General features: G+C 47.9%; 1 protein-coding gene across 1 annotated transcript; it reads right to left on the minus strand.

The window, feature by feature from the left end:
- Positions 1-191: 191 nt before the first annotated feature.
- On the minus strand, positions 192-19,053 carry PANK4 (pantothenate kinase 4 (inactive)). The gene is made up of 19 exons (XM_039727625.1): positions 18,848-19,053; positions 16,273-16,355; positions 15,605-15,813; positions 13,997-14,180; positions 13,391-13,483; positions 12,099-12,252; positions 11,248-11,429; positions 9,784-9,865; positions 8,577-8,677; positions 7,771-7,926; positions 6,838-6,950; positions 6,243-6,330; positions 5,219-5,370; positions 4,737-4,792; positions 4,195-4,244; positions 2,902-3,009; positions 2,643-2,743; positions 2,174-2,242; positions 192-703 (listed from the first exon to the last, which is right to left on the minus strand). Exons 1-19 carry the CDS (start codon positions 18,963-18,965, stop codon positions 490-492), a joined length of 2,313 nt encoding a protein of 770 aa, XP_039583559.1. The 5' UTR covers positions 18,966-19,053; the 3' UTR covers positions 192-489.
- Between the last annotated feature and the right edge of the window lie 5,820 nt (positions 19,054-24,873).

Below are 24,873 nucleotides of genomic sequence, written 5' to 3' on the forward strand. Positions count from 1 at the left end.
AAATTGTGGGGTGAGAAGGTGGATCAGCCCTTCCATCAACTGAGCTGCACAGAGCAGGAGAGCTTTAGGCAAGTCCAAAAGCTGAAAATGCAATGTCAGAAAATGCAACGTCAGGTTCACTTAGCAGTTAAAAACTATTTGGTAGGTGCTGTGTCACTGCTGGCAGAGTAGGCAGAGATGTATAAAAAAGGTTTCATTGACATTTAAATATATTTCTATATGAATGTCTCACAGAACAAAAAAATAAAGTCTTTTCATCACAAATACTGCAGCATTAAAATAAACACTTACCAAAATAAACAATGAGTGATATACATATATATATTTGAGTGTGTAGACTATAGAGTGAATCATATTGTCGCTTTTAAAGTCACAAAAGCACAATATAAATACGGAATTTCCTGTGAACTCTTGTCCCTGTTGTAATAAAAATACATTCTTTACAGTTAAAGTAAAACTAGTGCAAGTCCATCAGCTGTGCCAGCTCCATCATTTACAGGGCACTTCGTACTTGAAGATGACGCTGAAGATTTTGCCCCCGAGGCGGTCGGCGAGCCACGAGTTCTTGATGACGGCCAGCTTGAGGCTCTCACACCTGAGCACGGCGTAGTAGTTGGTGTGGATGGCCCTGCCCATGCCCTCGATGACCACCAGGTCCGTCTGCCGCTCCCGCACCAGCACGGCCAGGCCCTGGTCCAGGCGGCTGCAACACAGCGCGGTCAGGGCGGCTGCACTGCGGCCACACCGCGGCCACATCTACTGCCACACCTCAGCCACATCTGCAGCCACACCACGGCCACATCTGCAGCCGCACCACAGCCACACCTCGGCCACATCTGCTACCACACCTCAGCCACACCACGGCCACATCTGCGGCCACACCTCGGCCACATCTGCTGCCACACCTCAGCCACATCTGCAGCCACACCACGGCCACATCTACAGCCACACCACGGCCACATCTGCAGCCACACCACAGCCACACCTCGGCCACATCTACTACCACACCTCAGCCACACCACAGCCACACCACGGCCACATCTGCGGCCACACCTCGGCCACATCTGCAGCCACACCTCGGCCACACCACGGCCACACCTCAGGCACACCACAGCCACATCTGCAGCCACAACTCAGCTCCACCTGCAACCATACTGCAACCACATCACGGCCACACCATGGCCATATCTGCAGCCACACCACAGCCACACCTGCAGCCACAACTCAGCTCCACCTGCAGCCACAACTCAGCCACACCTGCAGCCACAACTCAGCCACACCTGCAGCCACACCTCAGCTCCACCTGTAGCCACAACTCAGCCACAGTTTAGCTCCACCTGCAGCCACAACTCAGCCACAGCTTAGCTCCACCTGCAGCCACACCATGGCCACACCACAGCCACATCTGCGGCCACACCACGGCCACACCTTAGCTCCATCTTCAGCCCCCCTGCAGCCACACCACAGCCACACCTCAACTCCACCTGCAGCCACACTATGGCCACCCCTCGGCCACCACTGCAGCCACATCTGGGCCACACCTCAGCTCCACCTGCAGCCACACCTTAGCTCCATCTTCAGCCCCACTGCAGCCACACCTTGATCTCCCCTTGGCCATACTTCAACCCAACCTGCAGCCACCCCTCAGCTCCACCTGCAGACACACCACAGCCACCCCTCAGCCACACCTTAGCTCCACCTGCAGCTGCACCCCAGAGCTGCCCCAAGCTGCCTGCTGGGATTCTACATGAAGTTACATGTGCCCACAAATATGAAAGCCAAGGGGATGGATTGAAATGGTGTTTAAATGGACCCAAGTTGGGATTTTGACACAGGTAAGTTCTGTGTCCAATAGAGGAACTGATCAGAATAGGTTAAAGAAGGTGAAATGATGCTTCTATCCCAGAGGGTTTTGGCCACCTGCAGTATCTGACATCAGCCATAACCACAGCTCCTCACCCAGCTGTGTCCTGAACACAGACACCTGACCAGGGGCCAACAGCTGTAAGGCCTGAGCAGTGTCACAGCTCTGTAAATCCACACTAACCACCTCCTGATGGGTGTGCAGAAGTGATTCCCAGTGGGAAGGGTGCCTGGGATGCTCCACAGCCAAACCTCTGACCATCCTGCAGCTGAGGGACACAAACCACACACTGGCACTTTGCCCACGTACCTCAGATCCAGGCACGGAGAACTGGAGCCCGTCTGAACCAACAGCAGCTTCTCATCCCTCAGTGCAGAGCTGTTTAAAAAGACAAAAATATTAAACAGCTGCTTCAGCAGGGCCTTGCACATCTGGGAATAAGGCAGAGAAGCAGGAATATCGAAGCCTCTTCTACAAAGGCTTCCTTTGCTGCAGGGGCTTCACCAGGAAACACAATGTTTCCTTGAGCATCCTCTCCTGGGGACACTCTGTGTGTGACATACATGGGTTTGCCTCTATTAACAGAGAATTCCTGGCACAGCAGCTGGAGTGCTTGTCAGGGAAGATACAAGAAACTATGGGTGTACCAGAAAGACCCAATTTCTAAATTTTTCACTTTAACGAGGGCAAATGCTCTGCCTTGGGCTGAGAGATGAACAGTGAAATGCACAGGCAGGATCTGCTGTCCCCAGGGAGCTGTGACAGAGGAGGTGCTTACTGGATCACGGGGTCCATGGCCGCGATGCGCTCGGTGACAATCAGGGACTCGCTGTAGGTGACGTCGTTGAGGGCAGGGCCAGAGTTACAGGCCAAAATCACCTGGGGGGAAGGTGCCAGGAGAGGTCACACAGTCAGGCTCTGGCATTCCAGGCGCTTGGATTATTCCCAGTTTGGCAGAGGGGTGTCCTGCTGGTGGGCAGTGACACCTTCCAGCAGTTAGCAAAACTCCACAGGAATTGGCAAGGAAAAGCACTCACCTCTGTCCCTCTAGAAAGGAGCTCTCGGACAAAAGGAAAGACTCCTAAAATTATGTCTATCCCACTGTTATCTGCGAAAATTAAGGCACATTTATGAGGGGGACCCTCCTGCAAGAGAAAACCAATGCATTCAGGATGGAGCATCACTCACCTCAGGGAAGTTTGTTATTCACAGCTACTCCTTCAAAGCCCCACATTTTATACCCTTAAACACCTGAGCTTTGGGGTCTGGATTGCAGCAAACTCCCAGCACACACCAGTGACAAACAGGAGGAATTGGGCTCCCTGATGGTGTCTTTGCACAGGGGTTTAAAACAGTTATTATTTTAAAACACCCCTCATGTTCCTGTGCTGTGTTTGAGACAGGGCTCTCAAACTCCAGCAATAAAACCTCCACCTGCCAACTCAAGCCAGGCCTAACTCCAGAGTCAGGCTTTGATCCTGAACGTGCTGGGTGCCAGCTGGACCTACCTTGGAGGGCGTTTTAAGCCAGCCTGGTGCTGGCTGAACAGCATTCCCTTCTGCCAGGAAAGGGCAGCATGGACTGTGGGGGCAGTGACATCCTAAAATGAAAAGATAGTGCCTATTCTCCATTAACCTCTTCATTTGTTCTCAACCTGGTGTTATGAAACTTAGTTCATTCCAGTTCATACCAGCTAAAGAACTGAAAAATGCTTAATTCCTAATAAAAACTGACAGGACAGTGCCTGTAGTTCCCTAATTATCCCTGTTACACAAGATTAGCTGGTGCTTTGTTTTAGGATGGAGCATGTAATGATTTGCCATAGTCTGCTCATCCCCAGCCTTTACACTGCCATTTTCAACAGAGAGATTTACACAAAGACACAAAAGCTTTTTAATTAATCTTAATTAAATGGTAAAAGAGATCACATGGGGAAAAAAAGAAAAAAAGCTTTGCTAATTGATAAGTTCATTACTTCCAGCAAGCTCCTACATTAATGCCAGTTTTAGCTTGGCTACTCAGGGGGAGGAACAACTCAAACACTACATTTGGCCCCAGGTTTTTAAATTCAGGGCTCTGAGTGTATGGAAATAAGAGCCCTGATAAGGAGAGGAGGCTCTGGGAGCAGCTGGGCTCCAGTGGGAATTCAGGGAAGCAGCTTGGGAAGTAACCACGTTTTAGACTAATTCCTTCACTCCTTTCTTTATGGTGAATTACTGGGATTTGTTTTGGGCTGTCTGAACAGGGTTCTGTTCAAACCCCGCAATTACCAAGGTGGTTTGATGATTAAGGTGGATAATTAGTGGGTTTAGGGCCACCCAGGGTCGTACCTTCAGTCGCTCCAGCCACTGGCTGTAGGAATCTTCCAACCAGGGACGTTCTGTGGCACAGACAGAGCAGTGTCAGCATTTCTTATCAGCAGCCACTACCTCTTATCAGCAGTCATTCTGCACATGCTACAAGCAGGAGGCTCATGCTGCACTCACTGAAGCATTGAAACATCTGAGCTCAGGTTTCCAGTGTTAAATGTGTAGGCTGAGAGAGTTCCCCAGCTCTCTGTTATGGGAATGGCTCCATGACGGAGGCCTGAAGTGGAATTTTCACCCTAAAGCTCTGGAGTGGTGTGGGCTGGGTGTGGAGCCCCCAGGACACTGATCCCTGGCAGAGACACAACAGTGAGTGACCATCTCTGTGTTTAAGGAGAGAGTCTGCTGGTTTAACTCCTTTGGAGCATTACCCAAACTCTGGGTCTGCATTCAGATAACCCTAACAACCCTAAATGATTCTCTGTCATCTGGGTACCAGAACCCCACAAACATTCCCACTCCATTCCCTCATTAACATCCAACCACCAGCAGGGATCTCCCCTTACCTTGGAGCTTTGACTTGGCTTCTTCAAACCCAAACTGTGGCTCAGACTCCAGAACACTGGGACAGGAGAGAGACAAAGGGCACAGTTCAACACCTCCATCTCACATCAGTGGAATTCAAACATTTCTTTAGCTGGGGCCCAGCAATTTTACTGCCCTGCTTATACTGGGGGTGTCTCTGGGTCCCAGGACTGGGAAATGTGTTTTGTGATCATGTTAAAAACAAAAGGCTCATCAGGACATTAAATCAGAGTTCTGATGCTAAAAGAAAACAGCCTCAGCAATGTAGAGATGTTTGGAAGCAGTAGGGTACAGGCAAAAAAGACATTTTTGGGTCTGCAAACCACCACAGAATGTAATTACTTAAACCAGCTGCAGGCTGTGACAGTGGTGATGGGGAGATTAAGGAGTTTTATTTTTTAGAAAAACCTATAACTGGACATTCTGTAGCTTAAAGGGTGCTGTTTAAGGATGTAACACCTACTCTGAGACTGCCTTTGCTCCCCAGTCAAAGACATTCCCTGCCAGAAGTCCTTTCACCAGTGCAAACTGCCTCTCCTCCCAGCCCAGGGAATCCAGGGACTCGATCACACTCTGGAAACACTTTAAGGCTATTCCATTTTCTTTCTGCTTTACCTGTAAGACAAACAGGAAACATTGGATTTACAGACCAACATTTCTTACCCATCCTTGGCTGTCTCAGTCTCAATGCCACTTTTAAGCATCTCCTCTGTGTTCATGGCCTCTCATGGACCAACCAATTATTGTTGTCAACGTGCTTAGGACCAAGGAAAAACTTTCCTGGATTCTCACAAAAAGTGTAATGAGTGCCAGGAGATGATCTATAGCCCAAGAATTACTTTTCTTAGCAGATGTTTTAGTCCTTTCTCAGAGTGAAGGTACCACATGACAGTGAAGCCAGGGAGAATTTTCTCTGTATTTTGCAGAAATATGTCAACAGTCAGGAAAAGAGTCTTGGATCAGCCACTAGCACTGTTGTTATTTATATGTCACACAAACAAGTGGTGAGGAAGGGACATACAGAAAGCTGTTTTTTGAGAAATAATGACTCAAATCTCCTCTCCCCAAACATTTCATGTCACAGAACAAAACACAGAGAGGAAACAGCTGCACAGTGGCAATGAATGTTTTGAAGAGCAGGAGGTTGTGCATTGTGCCCTCTCCAAATCTCACAAGTGACAAAAGCAGGCACAGAGGAGTGAATTAGAGCAGTAACAGCCTGGTGACAGTGTCTGGTGACAGCCACTGCTCAGGAGCAGGGCTGGCACCAAGACTGGTTTCTCAGGGCTGTCAGAAAACTGAAGCTGGTGATCTTTTTGGTTATCATTATCCTCACCAGGAGCCTGTTGAGGTGAAGGGGTTTATGTGCCATTCCCCAGGGCTGTTTCTCCTCCCAACCAGTGCAGGAACTGGTTCCTAATCTCTCCCCTCTGAGTCATGCATCACTTGAACAGTTTCAGAGTGTTGGAAAAGTGTCTTGAACTCACCTTGGAATAGGGATCTGGAAAACTGAACTCGTTCAAACAGTGTTCCCTTGTATCCAAGAGACTTCTGACTGTTAAGGTACCATATGCACTTTAAAAAGGGAGAAAGGGGAAAAAAGAAATCTATTACTTCAAACAGAAAAAGTTGTTTTTCTCTCTGTTTCCACTGTAAGTCAGTCCTTCACATAAGCACTGAAGTTGCAAGACACAGGTGCTAAACCCTGGCTTTACAGTAAGAATATTGAATCTACAATTAAGATTATTTACTGTAGATTCAATAATCTTAAATCTACAATAATTTTATTTAAATACAGGGAGGGAATTATTAATTCGGAATTAACTTGCTGCTATTTTTAATAACCCCATCCAAATTTTTAGTAACAATTTTTCTGCCAAGATAGAATTTCACTGCTCAACTCCGAGACATGAAATCCAAAATCTCCGTGCAGAGGATCTGATGTTTGGCACAGAAACTTGCCTGAGCCTTCAGCCCACTTGGCTTTGTCTGCTCTGCTTCACAACCTGGTTAGCTTTTGATGGGCTTCCACTGCTCAACAGCTGCAGCAAGTGTTGCAAAAGGGAAAATAAAACCACTTACAAGGGCTGCTGCCTGAGTGTCTGGAGCTTATTCCAGTATTTCTGGCGGAATTTCTCAGCTCTCTCCTGTGCATCCACAGAGTCTGGCTGACTGGCTGCAGCTCGCTTTGCCACCTGGCAGAGGAAAGAAACAACACTGGAGTTACCAAATTAACTCTTCCTCCTTGCTGATGTGAGGTTCAGTCTGAGCAATAACCCCTCCATCTGCCTCCCTGTTCTGTGCCTGCAGCCTGGCTGCTCCCTCCCACACAGCACCTCCCAGCCTCCCTTCATTCCACACAGTAAACAACAATTTTAATGGCTCTTTTCATCCCAGAAGAGTTAAAGCTGGTTTTCCAGACTGTACTGTCAGAAATTAAGCACAAGTTCCAACTATTTAGAGGAGAGGAAAAAAAAACCAATGCTCATACACTAAAGGAGAAACAGCAGACATTGAATGGTGCACATCGACCCCTTGTGTTCTCTTTTTGTTTACTCCAGTGAACTGCCTGAATCAGCTTCAGTGCAGAAAAAAAATAATTTGTGTCTGGTTCAATTGTGCTCTTCCCATGCAAAAGTGTCTGTGAGGCAGCAGGACTGCTCCCAGAGGAGGAACAATCCAAGGAGCTCTGGCCTTTGGTTGTGTAACTGTCCTGCTTGCAGCTCTGTACAGAGAGGTCCAAGTGCCATTGAAGAGAGAAATGCTTTGAAAACCCCTTTCTTTCAGGTGCTAAAAAAAAAAAAGCACCACAAAAGAACATTTCTGCCTTTGAAGGGACCAAGCCCTTCCTTAAGAGACTGGGACAATGCCAGGTGCCTCTTTACAGGGAAAGAGGGGCTGCACTTCCAGAGGTGCCACAGCAGGAACATTTTACAGGACAAACATGCTGCTCCACAGGAAATTTGTTTCCTAAATACCTGTGTCACTCACACAGGACTGTTCTGTGACACTTACCCCATCCAGTGCCTCCTCAAAGCAGGTGAGCCAGTATTTTCTGGCCATGGCATCATCTGTGAGGTCAACAGTGTCTGGGATATAGGTGGAGGGGTCTTTCAGCAGTGGCAGGTTAACAAGTGGTCTCTCCAATCTGTCCATTTCCAGCATATCAAACTAGGGCAGAAATGAAAGAGATGGATTAGAATGAACTAAGAAATTAATTCACAATTAATTAAATTAGCACAAGGGCTGCAGAAGTCCAGCCACTGTTAAGACTGACAGATTTGCAGACAATTACAGGTCATCATAAACAATCCAGTTCCCTCTGTGGATTATTTTATCCATGCTCACCCTACAGACAGAAATTATCCAGTGTGAAAACAATCCACTGTGGAATCAGAATTGCTGTACTGTCAGTGACTTTAAGAGATGACTGGGCTTGTGCTCTTCTGTCCAATCTTGTATTTGCCTTCTCACAGGAAGCAAATTAACACTGCTTAAAGATGCTTGAACATGAAATTCCAGATTCTAAGGTATTTCAGCTGCAGCAAAATCCAGCTGCTCCAGAGAAAGGGTGAGAGACAACCATTCCCCCCACTCTGGTGAAGGAGAGCAAGACAAAGTAGCAGCCAATCTGTTCCATGAAACATTCCATCCAACACCACACGGGACACGAGACAACACCACACCAGACACCAAACTGGTCACTTCTCTGGGAAGCAGGAGCCTCAAGGGCAAGCAGCAACCAGCTGGAGAATAATCACCTATGTCCAGGTCAGCACTGCTAAGAGAACACACACAGGGCTAGGAAAGACAGCACATACTGTACCACTCCGAGTTCTCTGCATGGGGTAAACATCAGGGGATGTGCTCATCAGCCCAGAACTCCCAGCATAATTCTCTCCCCAGCTGTACTGGTTTGGATCTAGAAAAGAGAAAGACACAGACACACATAATCTGAAAATAAAACTGAGAATACTCCTGTGAGTGAGTCTAGAGCCAGCATCCCTCTGAGCAGCTGCTGCACTACACAAGCCAGCTCCCCTTGTCTTTAAAAGCAAACAGAATTTTTCCCTCTAACCCCCAAAAGAGATATTTCAACCACTCAATGAATTACCTGCTCCAAGGAGCTTCAACCTGAATGAGACAAGAGACAATTTAAGCACTAAAATAATTATTTTTAACCCCATTTCCTTGTCATTAATCAGCATGCCTCCAAAGCACTATCACTGAGCATTTATTTCTAAATCTAGATCCATTATTAACAAAACAGTATTACAGAACTCTCAAAGCACAATGTAAGCTTCAGAGAAACACTGAAGTTATTTCCAGATTTGCTTATTTGAGAAAAGTTTAATGAGCTCAGATGTACAGCACATGCTGCAGAAGCAATGTCTTTAATTCCTCAGTAGCTGGTTCCTTGCCCATCTTTATCAAATGAGCAGGAAAAGAATTCCACATCCATTTTTTGGAGGTGCATTTGATACTTGCTGAGTACCATTAGCAGCCTGTGGCTGTGCCACTGTAACCAATGCACTGCCTGGCTTCCCAGTACACCAACAGGGGAGAAGGAAAACTAAATAGGCAGAATTCCACCACAGCACCCTGGATCCAAGGGATCTGGACAGAAGGGTCTCCTCTGTGAGGCTTTTCACTCTCAACAAACACAGTTTGGAGGTGCTGGTATTCCTCAGTACATTAAAGGAATTCAGAAGTGGCCTCTTAAAGAGGGGGAGGTTCTCCAAACCCACATTTCTCCAGCTGGATTTAGAGCTGTGACTGTTCTTTGTAGAAGTGCAGAGTAGAGGAGAGCCCAGTCCTGCTGCCTTCTCAGAGGTGAGCAGGAAATCCAGTGAGAAATTAAGATGTCCTTGCCAGAATGTATAAAACCAAAGCCCAGCATCTGTGTTTATTAGTGCCAAATGGTTTTATTTAGGCAACAGCTTACATGCAGCCTCTTAAGAGAAACTTGGACAGTACACTGACATTTCAGAACACAGCATATACAGAACAGAGCAGTGCTGTACTTACTGTCTTGTTCAGCTCCTTTTAAAAATGCCCCAATGGCTCCCAGGTAGCCTTCATGTCTCAGGAACAATGCCTGAACCTCTCCCTGCCACAATATGAAACATTGCAATTGGATGGTCCCTGAGGGCTAACACTTTGTCACTAGTTTCACACTTTAATTTAATAGAAACAACTAGAAGATGGTAATAGGCATTTGTGCTACATTCTCACACATTCAGCAACTTTTATGGTGCTTCTGGAACAGCTCAGGGAGGAACTGCTCACACACATCATTCCCCAGTTCTCACACAGCTGGAAAACACCCATGCACCAGAGGTGTGTGCTCTATGGCCTACCCTGGGAAACACCACTGCATCATTCCATGAATATTCAACTCCTCTTGCTTCAACAGGCTGGAAATGCAAGGGCATGGGATTGCCAAGGTGAGTGTGTGCCACTGCAGCAACACCTTTGGGACACTGCTCCTTGTCTTTGTTTCATTGCACTGCTCTTCAACACCACACAGACACTGGGTATTACCACAGGCAAGCATTCCTCCATCCAAATAATTCAATTATTAATGCAAAATTCAGGAATGCTGGGGAGGAGAAGCCTCCATCCTCACAGCAGGGCCCCTCAGCTTTCCCAGGCTGGGTGAGACATGGCCTTTTCCAAGGAATTCAGCAGTGACTGTGGGAACAGCTCACCCTGAGGGCAGCTACAGGGCAACAGCAGCTCCAGCTCACAGGGAGATCTGGATTTGAATCCCTGGCAAAGTGTCTCTTACAACAACCTAAAGCTGCAGTTTTGCAATAGCTTTCTTGGAACAGAAAGGGACAACAATGGCGAAATAAAGAGGGGAAAAGGCAGCACACAGGAGTCTCTTGCATGAAGCACTGAGATGAGAAAAAATTGGTGTCATCTACTCTATAAAATTCCCAAAGTGCAGGACTAATCTACCTGGAACAACCATTAACAAGCTTGTGGATTGGACCTTTTTCCTAGTCAAAAATCTTCAGTATTTTCCACAGCTTCAAAACCTGCAAAGAACTTCAGCTTGGTTGATTTGAGGTTTGATTTTCTCTTTAGTAACAAAACCCCACTGATGCCAACTGTCTCAGCAGAACAACCCCACACTGCATGGCCTGGGGGTGGAAAGATGCAAATCAGCAAGAGGAATTGAATAATGATGGTGACTATCTAAGAATACAGTGGAAACTCATTACTTGGAGCTACAAGACAGACTGTCAATCAAAAAGTAATAATAGAAAGAGAGAGAGGGAGGTAGGGAGAGAGAAGAAAGGCCAGACACAACTCCCAGACATTTCACATTGATTTCACCCCTCCCAACACATCCCTGCCTTACCTACCTAAGGAGCAGCATTCTAAGCTTACTTCATGTGCAAATTAATTTATTAATGTACCCCAACAGCCTAGAAAAATACCTAAAATGTGGCTTTGCTGCAGGGAAGCCTGTGTTTTGCTTACCTTGGAGAAGAAGTTGATGCTGTAGGTGATTGTGCGCATGGTGACGGGGTGGCCCCGGATAAAAAAGCCTCCAAAATAGATTTTATCCAGGTTGTGCAGTTTGGCATAGAGGCAGGCCAGCTGCCCAATGTCATTGCTGATCATGTGGAGCAAACTTTTGGCCATATCTTCTTTGGAAAACTCTGGAAGGGAAGGAAGAGTAAAGCAAATGACACACAGATTGAGGGAGCTTCAGTGGACTGTGCTTTTCTAACTGAACCTGCAGCTGGGGAAAGAAAAATCCAGGCTTGGAGCAGTTTTCCTGATGTGCGGAGAAGAAAAAAAAAACAAACCTCACATATATAATGCACTTCTAACAAGGAGGAGTGTGATTTGATTAAAGATATCAGGAAAAAAAAAACCCTCACTAAGCCTGTGTGAAAGATTTCTTGCAAAAACACTTCCTGGATGGCAGGAATCCATTTCTTCTCTCTAGGAACCACGGGTGAGGGTTCATCCATCCCTCCTGGCCTGAGATGCACTGCAAGTATTTCATTAAGACACTGCAAATTGCAACAAATCACTGCCAAAGGGCCTTTCTAGAGCCCAGAAAGCCACATCTACTTCCCACAGGAATGAATTAACCCCACACAACAGTTTTTTAATCTTCCCTTGGCTTAGACAATCCCAAAATGAAAATTTAAATGTCTGCTTACAAAGCAGTACTGCATAATATTTTTTAATCAATATTTTGCAGGCAAAACACAAGATGATGGAAGAAGCTGGTGATTATTTTCAGCTCTACTTGTAAAAAATATAAAGTTATTCCCAAGAGGCAGAGATGTTTGGGCAGATGTTTTTTATCCCAGTACCTTTGTCTGCTGTGGTGGACTTCCCAAAGCTGCTGGCAATGAGATTGCCACTGAGCCCCAGGGTCTGGTAGGCACCTCCATACACGTCCTTGACCAGCATGTCCACGTTGGTGTGCTGGCCCTTTGAGGCCAGCTGCAGCAATTCATCAAATTTCTGAGGGTGAGAAGCACAGTTAGCACAGCTGACCTGAGCCAGAGTTCTGCAGCATCTTTACTGACCAAAACCAGCCTTAGAATTAACCCTGCCAGCCAAAGACAGGCTATTTCTAATTACAAGGATGTATCCAGAGTGATTGAACACACAGATCTCAAGTGGAGCTCCTTTAAAGATGAACACCACACTCAATCTCTTTCTTATCTGCAGATATTTTGTTGAATTTCCCCTGAAAACTAGGGTGGGTCAGCACACATAAAACAGTCAGAGGCCTCATGGCATCTCTTATCTTGGAAGTCAGAAACACAGGAACTAAGAGGAAACAATTTTATCTTCCTGAAGCTCAATAAAAGAGAAGTTTGAGAAAAAAGTCTCAGTGTGCCTTTACTGTCCCTGAAATTAAACTTGCCGTAAGCTCCATTATCCCAATAGTTAATTTATAACCCTGTTAACTTGAATTTCTTCTACAAAACCAAGAGAGAATTAAGAGCAGGCACTGTCATATTCTAAGATTTCTTCTTTAGGAGCACCAAACCAAAAGCACAGCCCAGGCTGTGCCCTCCCTTTGACATTTTCTTATCTGGTGCATTTGTAACTTTAGCTTTTCCTACACTGCTGACATTTAGGACACTCATTTGAGCCAGGTGGTTCTTTGGGAAGCCCAGCATGATGTCAGAGCAGGACTAAGTCAGGCCTTGCTCATCAGCCCAGGATTTAAACTTGCATTGGCAACCAAGGAACCAACCATGAGGCAAAATTCCTCCTCTCAGCTCCCAGACATTCTGCAGCAATTGTGTGCTCCCTGCTTTCTTCTGCAGACAGTACTGCAGGAACTGGGCTGGCATTTCAAGTTGTAAAGAGAATAAAAAATTACCAGGCCACTTTGAGGAGGCTCTTGTCCATCACTTGCCCTTGAGCCCCTAAAGGATTGCTTTTGGTCACAATGTGCATCTTCTAATTCTTGTCCCTGTATTCCACCAGTATCTTTTTCCATGTAAACCTTCCTTTTATGCATCAGAAGTGTCAAAAATATGAACACAAGTGCAGGACTCAGCCTTCTTACCTAACATTCCAACATTTCAGGCTTCCTCCCAGCATTTAATTTAATCCCACACCCTTAAAAGGGACACTTGGGTACCTTTGTTTTGGTGAGCAGAGCTCCAAGACCCCAGAAGGTTCCACCTCCAATTGAGCTGCCCCCAATCCACTCAAATTTGTCTTCTGTTTCTACCTGTGAGTCAAACAAGGCAGATTTATTTAGAAAGTCCTTTTATAATGTTGAACACAGACTTAAATGTCAGAGTGTGCAGGGTTTTGGAAAAGTGGAATCAGTGGAGATGGAATCTTTCCACTGTGGAAGTGGCAGGTGAGAAGGGCACAATGCAAATACACCACAAGCAATTTTGGAAATCTTTGTATTTAATTCTTGACAAATAATGCTAAATATAGACATTAAACTTGGTCTCTTCAACACTGTGATAAAACAAACAAAAATCACTTTGATCTGACAACCTTTGCTCTCATTGGGTAATCACTTCTCTAAACATCAAATTAAATGTAATTTTTAAAAATGTAGTGAATTGAAAAGCATTCATAACTCTGCAATTAATAAACTTTTTAAAAGGCCCAGTTTAATTTTTAAACCTCACATTACTCAAGAAGAAACAAGTACAAATCTGAACCAGTAAGAGGTTTCAGATCACCTTTATCAAATCTCCAGCAAAGCATTTTGGCCACCACTCACCTTCACTATGGAGACCCCTGAGCCAATGTTCACCAGCAAATAAGGGAAAATGTTGGGATGGTTTGTCTGGAACCTGAATTCTGTGTCTGAATCCTTCTGGTAAGCAAACACCTCGTGGGGGATGTTCCTCAGCACAAAGTTGCATCCCTTAATTAAACAGGTCATTACATCTTCCTTATCAACTCTGAAGGAGAGGAAAAAGCCTTAAATAAATGTCCCAGCCATGCTGATAAGGCAGTTTGCTTTTGGAGCAGGAGTTTGCACAGACTTTGCAGAGGGGAATTTTCACACAACATGGCACAAGCCCAGCTCTGATGGAAACATGAAACCTCCATCTGCACATGGTCTGGTGCTCCCCTCCCATGCCAGAAGTCCAGGCTGGAGTTCTGTTACACAGTAACTTTAATCATGTTGTCATTAAAAATAATCCTGTTTGCTTGTTTACATTGCTCTTTTCCTGTCCTGCTCCTTTCATGGTCTGTGCACTCCTGCCACAAAGTAGGTCAGGAGGCTTAGCTGGAAATTAACATTTCCCAACATGGAATAATTGTCTGTTGCTCTTCCCCTGCCTCCTAATAAAGCACAAAAGGCCCCCTCAACATTTCAGCACTTGTTTATGACAGATTCAAGGGGCTGGGAGGAGCCTACGAGTGGGATTAGCAAACACAGAAAAAAAGATTTCCATAAGAGTAGCAGGATTCACAACAGGATATCCCCAGTGTGGAGTCTGGGAATGGCATACAAAACTTAGAAAAGATGATTGATAAGTCAGCTAACACTTCTGTGAACTTCTGTGTCTCTGTAGTGTTACTGATTTATGGAAATTCTTACAGGAAATATCCTGAGGTTTGTTGGGAAAACATAAACCAGGCACAAACTCATCTCAGCCACTACAGAATGATTTGTGTGTTCCACGGTGGAGAAGCTGCTCTGGGTTTGGAGCTGGAGAAAAACTGAGCATGTCAGAACCAAATAAAAACCTAAACCAGGTGCACCACATGAGATAAGAGGGGAAAGTGCCTTCTTATCTTGATCAATTGATCTTCAGTAACAGCCAATAAGGTACTAAAGAGGGCTGGTGTGAAATGAACAGATAACAGAGCCCAGCTTATCAGCAGAAATAAGTAATTTGCAAAGAGGGTGTAAAAGATGAGCACAGGGCCTCAGGGGTTGAGGAATCTACCCCACAGATCACACGGGAGAGGTGCCTTGAAGGTCTCCCCAGTGATGTTTAATATTGGGGTAAATTAATGTTTTTCTACACTTAACAGCATAGAAAGTGTGAATTTATAGCACCTCCATCTGTGGCTTTGATGGCTTTTGTCTCTGTATTGATAAGATGGCCTTTGATGACATCTAGGCAGGTTTCAGGGTAAGCATTTTAGTATTTGGTGTTTGATAAGGGCGCTTGAACAGGAAATTTATGAGGCTGTAAATTCATGGGGCTGCCCTTTGTTCTCCTGCAAGCCTTTGCACGAAGTTTAGGTAGGAGCTGTACAAGAAATGACTGTCACATGAATTACCTCTGAGCATGCCCAGGAAAATGACAAAAGCTTTTGGAGTAGGTGTAAGTTAATTCTTGACAGAAGAAAAAGCAGTTCCACTTACTTCAACCCCAGTTTCTTCTCAATAAGGTCTTTGAATTTATAGGCACCACCACCTGTGGCTTTGATGACTTTTGTCTCTGTATTGACAAGATGGTCTTTGATGAAATCTAGGCAGGTTTCAATGTAAGTGTTTTCAAATTTAATGAAGTGAAGTCGAGCTGTAATCTCCTCCTGGACAGATATTTCATACAAAGGTTCATTGTCTATGTCCTTTAAAAGAGAAAAGGATTTCTTAGAGAACATTCTTGCAGAAACAAGGTTAAATGCTGAACTACTGAACATCAATACTTGTGCTTTTCTTGCCCTTGAAACTGTGTTAATGCCATTACACATAACACCTCAAGCTATGTCAAAGAAGAATAGAGTTCCACAGCCTTAATTCTCCTTAAGCTGAGATAATCAATTCTCCCATGCAGCTGATGTGCAGGAAATCCCTCTGCACGAGGAATCTTATGTCTGCACAGGAGCAGGGTTTTTTTACAAAAGTACCACACTTACTGTCTGGAAAATAAACATTTCAAACAGTACCTGCCAATACAAACACTCCCCAAAAATTTTTATATAGAACAAGTTATTGGATGGTTTTGGGTACAATTTCTGTTCTACCCAGTCCAGAACCTCACTCCTGTGAGTCAATCCCATGCAGCTGATCCCTGATGGAATTCTCACCTTTCCAGAATGATCAAAGGATCTCACTCTTGCCACTTTGTGCTGCACAGTTGAGTAATAAGCCAACTTGGTTAATGAACCACCTGTTCATGAAGAGATGATAAGTTATGATTAATGGTTCACCCTGGAGCAAACAACAGAACTTATGTTTATGTTGGTTCTCCAAGTTTCCTCAGTTAAAGCCAGAGAAAATTAATGAGAATACAGAAAGAACCTTTGTTGAGGAACTGCTTGGCCTGGTTAACCCCCAGAGCATCACAGGAGGGAAAAGCTCCATAAATTCAGTTTGTGCCTGACTGAGGTGTGACGAGGATGAGCAGTGGAAATTCTTAATTAGCCAGGCCAGGACCTGTACTGCTGTTATTCACCTTGTTTGGAAACTTTATGAAACCCCCCAAATCTGTGCCAGGATTTTCTCAGCTGGTTTGCCACCACTGAGCAATGCCCCCCATGTGCACAGAGTGTTTCAGCAGCAACACCTAAATAATATTCTTATCCTGCTTTTAGGGACAAATCTGCAAACTCACGGCTGGTTAGAAAATGACCCTTTGAACTGAGTAATTATTTTGCAAGGTCTTGGCTTTGGGCTAAAGAATGCCCAGAGTGATGTTTCTCAAGCACACGGCAGTTGGAGATGTTAGCAACGTGCAAGTCTGAGCAGAGCAGCCTCATCACCCCCTTCAGGCCTCCAGTCTGCTCATGGCAATAAAACTTTCAACTCTCCCCTTGAAAAAGAATTCAACCCCTTGCCCTGTCTTTGCATCTGACCTGCAAAAGTGGATTTCTGGGGTTACACTGAATAACTTCAATGTTTTCCACCACAGTGCTCCAGGTCTGAGGGTAACTGTGATCCACTACTGGGTTAACATTAAAGTCCTGAAAGTAAATAAAAACCTGGCAAGATTAGATCCTAAATAATGGCTAAAGTCACTGGCACTGCACCAAGAAATGAAGCAGCAGAGGTGAAAGATACTGTCAGCTCTTCCACAGTGCTCAGACATTTTTGTTAGGAAAATATTTGCAACCTGTAGGAGAAAAACAGGCAGTTTACTCCAGGAAAATCTAAGTGAGGTCAACACAGAGTGACCACGGACAGACATTTAGAGTAACAAAGCAATAAAGCTTCCCTGACCTTGGATCTGATGTCAGTGTCCCAAGGCAGTGCTTTGGAGTTTCTGGTAAACAAAACCCATGGTCTGTTCTGCTAAAAGGTGAAGGTTTGCACAGTTTTTATGGGAAAGTTTCCCTCCACAGCTCCAAACTGAGGCTCAGTGCTGCAATGTCACGTTCTTTACCCCGACAATGTCACAGGGGCTGCAGGAATTCCCCGCCAGACCCGCGGGATGCAGAGCCATGCTTTGTGCATTATCCCCTTCCTCTCCCACTTTTTAAAGACTTAAATCCATTCAGAACACCAGCTGAGACGTGTAACTAGGTTTTATAACTAATCCCACGACTCTAATTCCGAGCTGACCCGCGCCAAGGGCCAGCTCCAGCTGTTATTTTCACAGGCGTGGAACCAGCAGCTCCTGAGGGGCTGAAGGGACACGACAACATTTTCTGTTATGCTGCAGGTTTTCTCCCTGCTGTCCCTGAGTCTCCAGCACACTGTTCACCTGAGCAGTAACAGCTTGCTTTTCTTTTCCCTGGCTTTTCCCCTAAAAAGTTCCGCTGATTTCGAGACGGTAAAAGGGAAGGAAAATGTGTGAAATGGCACTTGTGGCTTAGTGGGTGTCCACAGGACGACTGCTGAGAAACCTGCACGGGAGGGACTGGGAACAGGCTGAGCCTGTCCCCGCACTGTTCCCGGCTGTGGCACGCAGGTGTCACCCTGTGTGTCACCCTGTGTGTCACCTCGGGGAAATGGCCAGTGTCGGCTGCTGGCACAGGGCAGCGGGGGTTCTGGGGGTGACTGAGGCAGCAGTGACAGACCCCGCCACACGCCAAGCCCCGCAGCCGCCCTGCCCTGCGCGGGCAGTGCCACAGCCGCCGTCCCCGGTGCTTTTTGCTTCTTCCAGGCCGGTTTGGGAGCCGGAGGAGCGGCCGCAGCATCCCGCGGGCCGCGGCCTGGCCCGGGGGGCGGCCGAGGGGCTCCGCACTCGGTGCTGGCACACTGAGGCAGGGCCCGGCGCGCTCTGAGGGGGTGCAGCCGATGCTCCCCAGCCCCGCCGCCCCCTGGCCGGTCCGGCCGAGCCTCCCGGGCTCTCCCCCGTCCCTCCTCGGCCGCCAAGGGCAGCCCGGACCGGGCCACCCCGCCCGGCTCCCCGCGGCCCGTTACCCGCGCGCGGCCCACCGGGACATGTAGTGCCGCTCCTCGCCCGCGCCGCGCCGGCACCCGGCGGCGGGACTACAACTCCCGGCGTGCCCCGCGCCGCCCCCCATACCGCGCAACCCGCTGGGAGCTGTAGTGAGCCCGCGCCCACCCGCGCTGGCCCGTGCGTCGCGGGGGACTACATTTCCCAGCGTGCCGCGCGCCCGCCCTGCCCGGCCCCCCGCGGGCCCCCTCAGCGGGGCCGGGCCGCTGCCCGTTCCCCACCGCCGCCCCCTCCCCGCAAGTCCCCCCCCGCCCGGTTACCGATGTCTATGGCGAAGCGCTTGGCGTTCTCCAGGTTGCGGAAGATCTCGTCGGGCGGGAGGGTGATGCTCTTGTCCAGGCTGCCGTGACCGCTGCCGCGCCCGCCCCGCTCCGCCATTTTGAACGCGACCCGCTCCCTCCCTCACCCCGGCCTCATCGGCATGCAAATGTATGCGCATAAATCTGCATGCGAACGAGCGGAGGCGCGGGGAATCGGGCGGGGAGCCCGCGCCGGCCCCGCCCACCGGCGGGGGCGGGGCCTGAGCCTGAGGGAGTCCGCGGTGAGGGGGGGACAGCGAGACCCCGGGGGGAACAAACAGGGGCGAGAACGGGGGCACAGCCCGGGGAGGGGTCGGTGAGACCCCGGGGAGAACGGGGGACAGCCTGGGGAGGGGTCGGTGAGACCCCGGGGAGAACGGGGGACAGCCTGGGGAGGGGTCGGTGAGACCCCGGGGAGAACGGGGGGACAGCCTGGGGAGGGGTCGGTGACACCCCGGAGCTGGGGTTTGGAGAGAACCGCCAGGGAGGGCAGAGAGATCCCCGAGGAAAACTGGGAGAGAACGGGCTGAGAGACCCTCAGGGGAAATTTTAAGGGGACCCCAGGGAGGGAGCGATGAGACCCCCGGGGGCAGCGTGGGGGGGACAAGGACAGAGCCCTTGTGGGGTCGATGGGACCCTGGGGGAGGAACTTGGGGGAGATGGGGGGAGAGACCCCCGGGAAGGATTGGGGAGAACAGGCAGAGAAATCCCCGGGAAAATTAGAGAAAATGGGCAGAGAAACCCCCAGGAAGGGCAGAGACCCCCGAGGGGAACTGGGGGAGAACAGGCAGAGAACCCCGAGGGGATCCCCGGTAGTTCACGGGGGTCCAGGACAGCCCCACGTTTGTCCCCTGTAGCCAAACCCCTGACTTTTAACCCCCCCATGTGTTTTGTGACCCGGACACATCCCCAGGAATGTGAGTTTGTGCCTTGGAAAACTTTATCTCTTAATTAAAAGTACTTTCTGTGTTTGGTGTCCCTGCCTGTTGGAGTTAGGTGATATTTAAGGTCCTTCCCAAACCATTCCATGATTTTTTTCACCCTTGCAATGACCTTTCTTGGCTCTGAATTCCCAGAGAATTGGCTGTTCGGGCGTGCTGTTATTTTTGTCTCCCATTGAAAGGGCTGGGGTTTGATATTCCCGATGGGAAATTTGGTGTTAAATCTGAATATCCCTGCTTTCACTGGAATCTGTCTCATGTCAGTGGACCACAGGGAAACCAGCTGTAAAAACTACTTAAAAAAAAAGAATAACTTTGGATCGGTTGAGCAGATTTTTATTTATTTTTGACCGTTAAAAGTTTCTGCAACTTCTGACATTCAAGATAACTCTGGCACAGGTCATACATTGGTGCAGCTTGCACAGAACACATCAAAACATCCTCCAAGGACAGTAACAAATTCCCATTTTCCCCTGGCAAAAGGGTACCAGAAACTAAATATAATTTATACACCCGCCTTTCATGAAAGACTTAGATAAATATTTCTTCTATAATGGACAGCACAGCTGTAACTTTCAGTCCTATAAGGACACAAAAACGAGCCCCATGCCTTTACAAAAGGCACACACGCATCCTGAACCTCACAAAAAGTGAGCAAGACATCCCGAGGAATTTCCTCTACACACTTTGGGATATGGTTTAACCATTCTCAGAGCGTGCTCGGTACAGACTATAAATATTATAGATTAGATTATAAATATTACAGAACCCCTCGTGGCACCGCGGGAAAGGCCAGACTCCCAAATGTGTCCGGTGTGACACATCCCACCTTGCCCTGGGAGGAAAAGGAAAGGGGGAAAGGCTTTTTTTGGGAATTCTGACCGTGCCAGGGGTTCCAGCTTTCCCAGCAGAGCTACAACCTCGCAGAGGTTGGGAAGAGCCCTGCAGCCCTCCCACGGGAGGACACAGCTCACATTCCCTCGGAACAACTTTCTCCCCGCGCGGTGGGATGGATGGCTGCGAGAAGGGCAGCTCGCATCCGTGCAGAGGGGGAACATCCTTCCCTGCTGGGGAGAGGAGCGGGGCCGACTGCTGCAGCAAGCCACGGCCTCCTCTGGAACTTGGGAAACGTCCAAAAATCGAGGAATGCTCACATGCCGGGTTCGGCATCGCTGCGGCGCTGCTGGTTCTGCCCGGGGCTGGCAGCTGGAGGTGGGGGTGAGGGAGAAGAGGAGTCCCCAGGTGCCACCCCTGAGCTCCGGGAGGGCAGCGTGCCCGTGGAAGGGGACGGGAACTGAGCCCGTCAGGATCATCCCGCTGCGGGGCAGGAGAGGAGAAAAGGGTTACACGGGAGTGTCACACGGCCGGAGCTTTTCCCAGAGGAAAAGGCAGTGAGAGGGATGGGATGGGATGGGATGGGATTGGGAATGGGATGGGATTGGGAATGGGATGGGATTGGGGATGGGATGGGAAGGGATTGGGGATGGGATAGGATGGGATTGGGGATGGGATAGGATGGGATGGGATGGGATGGGATGGGATGGGATGGGATGGGATGGGATGGGATTGGGAATGGGATGGGATTGGGAATGGGATAGGATGGGATTGGGGATGGGATAGGATGGGATTGGGGATGGGATGGGATTGGGAATGCGATGGGATTGGGAATGGGATGGGATTGGGGATGGGATAGGATGGGATTGGGGATGGGATAGGATGGGATGGGATGGGATGGGATGGGATGGCATGGCATGGCATGGCATGGCATGGCATGGCATGGATGGGATGCAATGGGCAGCACTCACCTGGCCCGTATCCCGGCTCGCTCACAGCCATCCCCCCACGATCTCTCCTCTCCTCAGCTCAGAGTTGGGCTGGTGCCTCGGAAATCCCTTCTCCAGTCAGTCCCAGCTGCTGTAAATCCCACCCGGGGTTCCCGGAGCTGTAACACAGAAGGGAAGGTGAGGCAAGGTGGGCAGCGAGGCTCCCCCTCCCCAGCTCTCAGCCCGCAGAGGCGCTGCCCTTCCCGGCTCTCAGGTACTCACTCTGCGCTTCCCTCCGGCCCGTGGGATGCCGTCCTGCTTTGGGGCAGATGTCCAGGGAGAGAGCAGCGTCATCCCAAGGGCTGCTCCCAGCTCCGAGTGGGGCAGGCAGCCGGGATCTGCCCTATTTATACGCAGGAGCCGCATTACAAAAGTCTGGGTCCGCAGCGAGCCGGAGTTTCCCACAGTCGCCAGCCAATCCATGCGTGCCCGGGACAATGGGAAAGCATCCATTACAGCATGGCAAATTGACTGTGAATCGCCTGGGGATAATACCCCGCTCCCAAAGGAGCAGGTGGGCCGGGGGGTGTGGGACACAATAGGGTTTGGCATCGCGGCGCTGGGCAGGGGACGTGGGAAAGCGTTGGCCGTCATTATCACCCGGCTTCTGCCTGATGTCGGGAGCCGCAGCATCTCAACGTGCTGCCTTTTCCCAGGCCGGCTTGAAATGAAGCACGGGAGACTGATCCCAGGAAGAGATAATGCTCTGCGCCCCAAAGAGAGGTTTGAAAGGGAAAGATGCAGAATTAGAGGGACTAAACCCTTTCATTGACATTAAACCGTGCTTAGATGAATACAGTACCAGATAATTTTCAGGCAACGAGGGATTAAAATCGAGGGAAGAGCTCTTCAAACAGTTAGCTTGAAATATTTTCCTCTCTATTGTTTAGAGTCCCTCTGTAAGTTATACCCAGAGCTCTTCCTTGCTTTTGTTTGGGTAATCTGGGCTTTCCTACGGCAGCCCGTGGCATGTTGTGATTGTGATGTCTTTCCCAAACACGTCCTGTTTAATTTCATGCCACTTTGTAAATGCCTCACCGTTCCTGAGTCTCCACCTGAATATATTTCCCGTTTACAGACATCTGAGAGGGAGTGAAAAGTCAATTCCTGACTATTATTTTGCTATATTTTGCCATTTTCAGGATGTGCCACAGGTGTGAGGCCCTCCTGTGACTCTGCTCAGTCTTGGGATTTCTCACCTCTGAAATGAAGGAGAAAGGACCAGGCAGGATCCTGGACTGGAGCTGCCTTGGAGCAATATTTATTTTTTTTTTTTCCAGGCTGTTTTAAGCTGCCAGCTCAGATCTGCTGCCCCCTTCCAGCACAACCCAGTACAAACCCAGTCATGTTCAGGATCTGCCAGTCAGATATGGGAGGCCTCACGCAGTTTTTGCATATCTGTTTCTTACAACTACAACATTGATGGAAACCCTGCTTATTTCTTGTGTCTGCCTTTCAAAATCAGACAGGAAACTTCTGATTTAATAATGAGCATCCCTCCCCTGTGTCTGTGGATACCTGGAGAGCAAAGTGTCCCATCACATAGAGAATAATTCTGCTAAAGTTGATCCTGTAATCCATTATTAACCTGAAGATTTTCAAGCCTTTTTCACTGCCTGGATCCTCATGGATTTGCATAAGCCAGGTGTATTCCCTTCCCAGCCCAAACACACTTTATGTTTAGATGGATCACTTAGGGTGCAGTGATTTTAATTCTTGATGGTTGTCAAAAACTATAATTGAACACCACGAGTCCCATTCAAAATTTGCTAAATTATTTTGTGAACTTGTAATGTGCAGTACTCCTTGGAGCTGGGGCTATCCCTGGCTGCATGTGTGGGAAATGGATTTGTAGAAAATTTCTTAAAATTTGATAGAAGGTTTATATAGTGTCTATATATATGTAAATTTTGAGATAAGAAATATTGACTTAGAAATATTATAGAATAGGGTAGACATGGTTGAGAGAGAAATTGAATTAGAAATAAGTTTTAAAGGATGGTTTTGTAAATAAGATTACATATTTTAGAGAAATAGAATTATGAAAGATGTATTGTTGTAGGACTTTTGAGGGGTAATTTTAGATGATTTGTTTTAAGGTATTTATAGTATGGTCTGGTTAAAGCTGATAGGCTAAGAAACACTTATAGTGTATTGGAATTTAAAAATAGTTAACTTCTAATATGATAACAACAAATCATAAATTTGTAAATTATATTATTATACGTTTATAAATTATAATATAATAACATGAATTATAACATCTGTAGTATCTCACCCTTCTCATAAGACTCAAAATTGAATAGAAATTTTTAAAATGCCTTTCAGTTACCCCATCTCTAGGTAAAAAAAAAAAAAAAAAAAGTTAAATTGAAAAGTTAAAAGTTAGAAGTTAAATCCAGCATGCATGTGCTTGTGCTGTTACTGCAGAGGGAAGTGAAGCACGGGATTTTCGGGATCCCCCGGGATCGCGTGGGATGCAGGGACAGCCCCGGACGGGAAGGGAGGAGGATGCTGGCAGCGGCCACGGGGAGAGCGCGGGGAAGCTCTGACCCAATTTTCAGCCCTGGAAATATGAAATGAGCGGGTTTAAATAATGCCGCGCCGTCGGCAGCACAATGCCCCGGCCTCCAAAGGGCTAAAGCAGCTCGGGTGATTAAAGGCTGATCCCTTCCTCGGAGGGCCGGGCAGATGGTGCCGCAGGCTGGGCTCTCCCCGGGACCCTCCCAGGCACGCTTCTTTTGTCGGCACTTTCACAGCGTGAATGGGAAATGCTGGCAGCTCGCTCCGTCTGACGGGAATGGTGAAGCAGGCACGCAGCAGCCCTCTGCTCCCAAACCTCCCTGCCCACAAATCTTCCACTCCCCCCGTGCCTGCCTCATCCGCACCCTCAGTGTGCTGCTGCGGGGCGAGAGAAGCAAATATTCCCCCTGGTTGGTTTGGTTATTAAGAGCTGAAAACTTAATGGCAACAGCGTTTCCTAACTGGTGGTTGTGAATAATAAATTGTCTCGGTGGTTGTGAATAAGAAATTGTCCAGACTTGGGCTGTCCTTACAGTATATTCTCATGGAGTGCAGAATGCCCTTCCTGCAAGGACTTCAGTAAGGAAAAATCATCCTCTGCTGTAGGAAGTGCATTTAGTCTTTGTTAAAAGTCAGTAATTAGTTTGCTCAGTTTGGTCTTTTTAAAAAAATCCCACTGTTGGTGCAGCAGGCTGTCCCC

The sequence above is a fragment of the Passer montanus genome, unplaced genomic scaffold (assembly GCF_014805655.1).
Source record: "Passer montanus isolate IOZ18808 unplaced genomic scaffold, ASM1480565v1 scaffold62, whole genome shotgun sequence".
In the NCBI taxonomy this organism is placed as follows: Eukaryota; Metazoa; Chordata; class Aves; order Passeriformes; family Passeridae; genus Passer; species Passer montanus.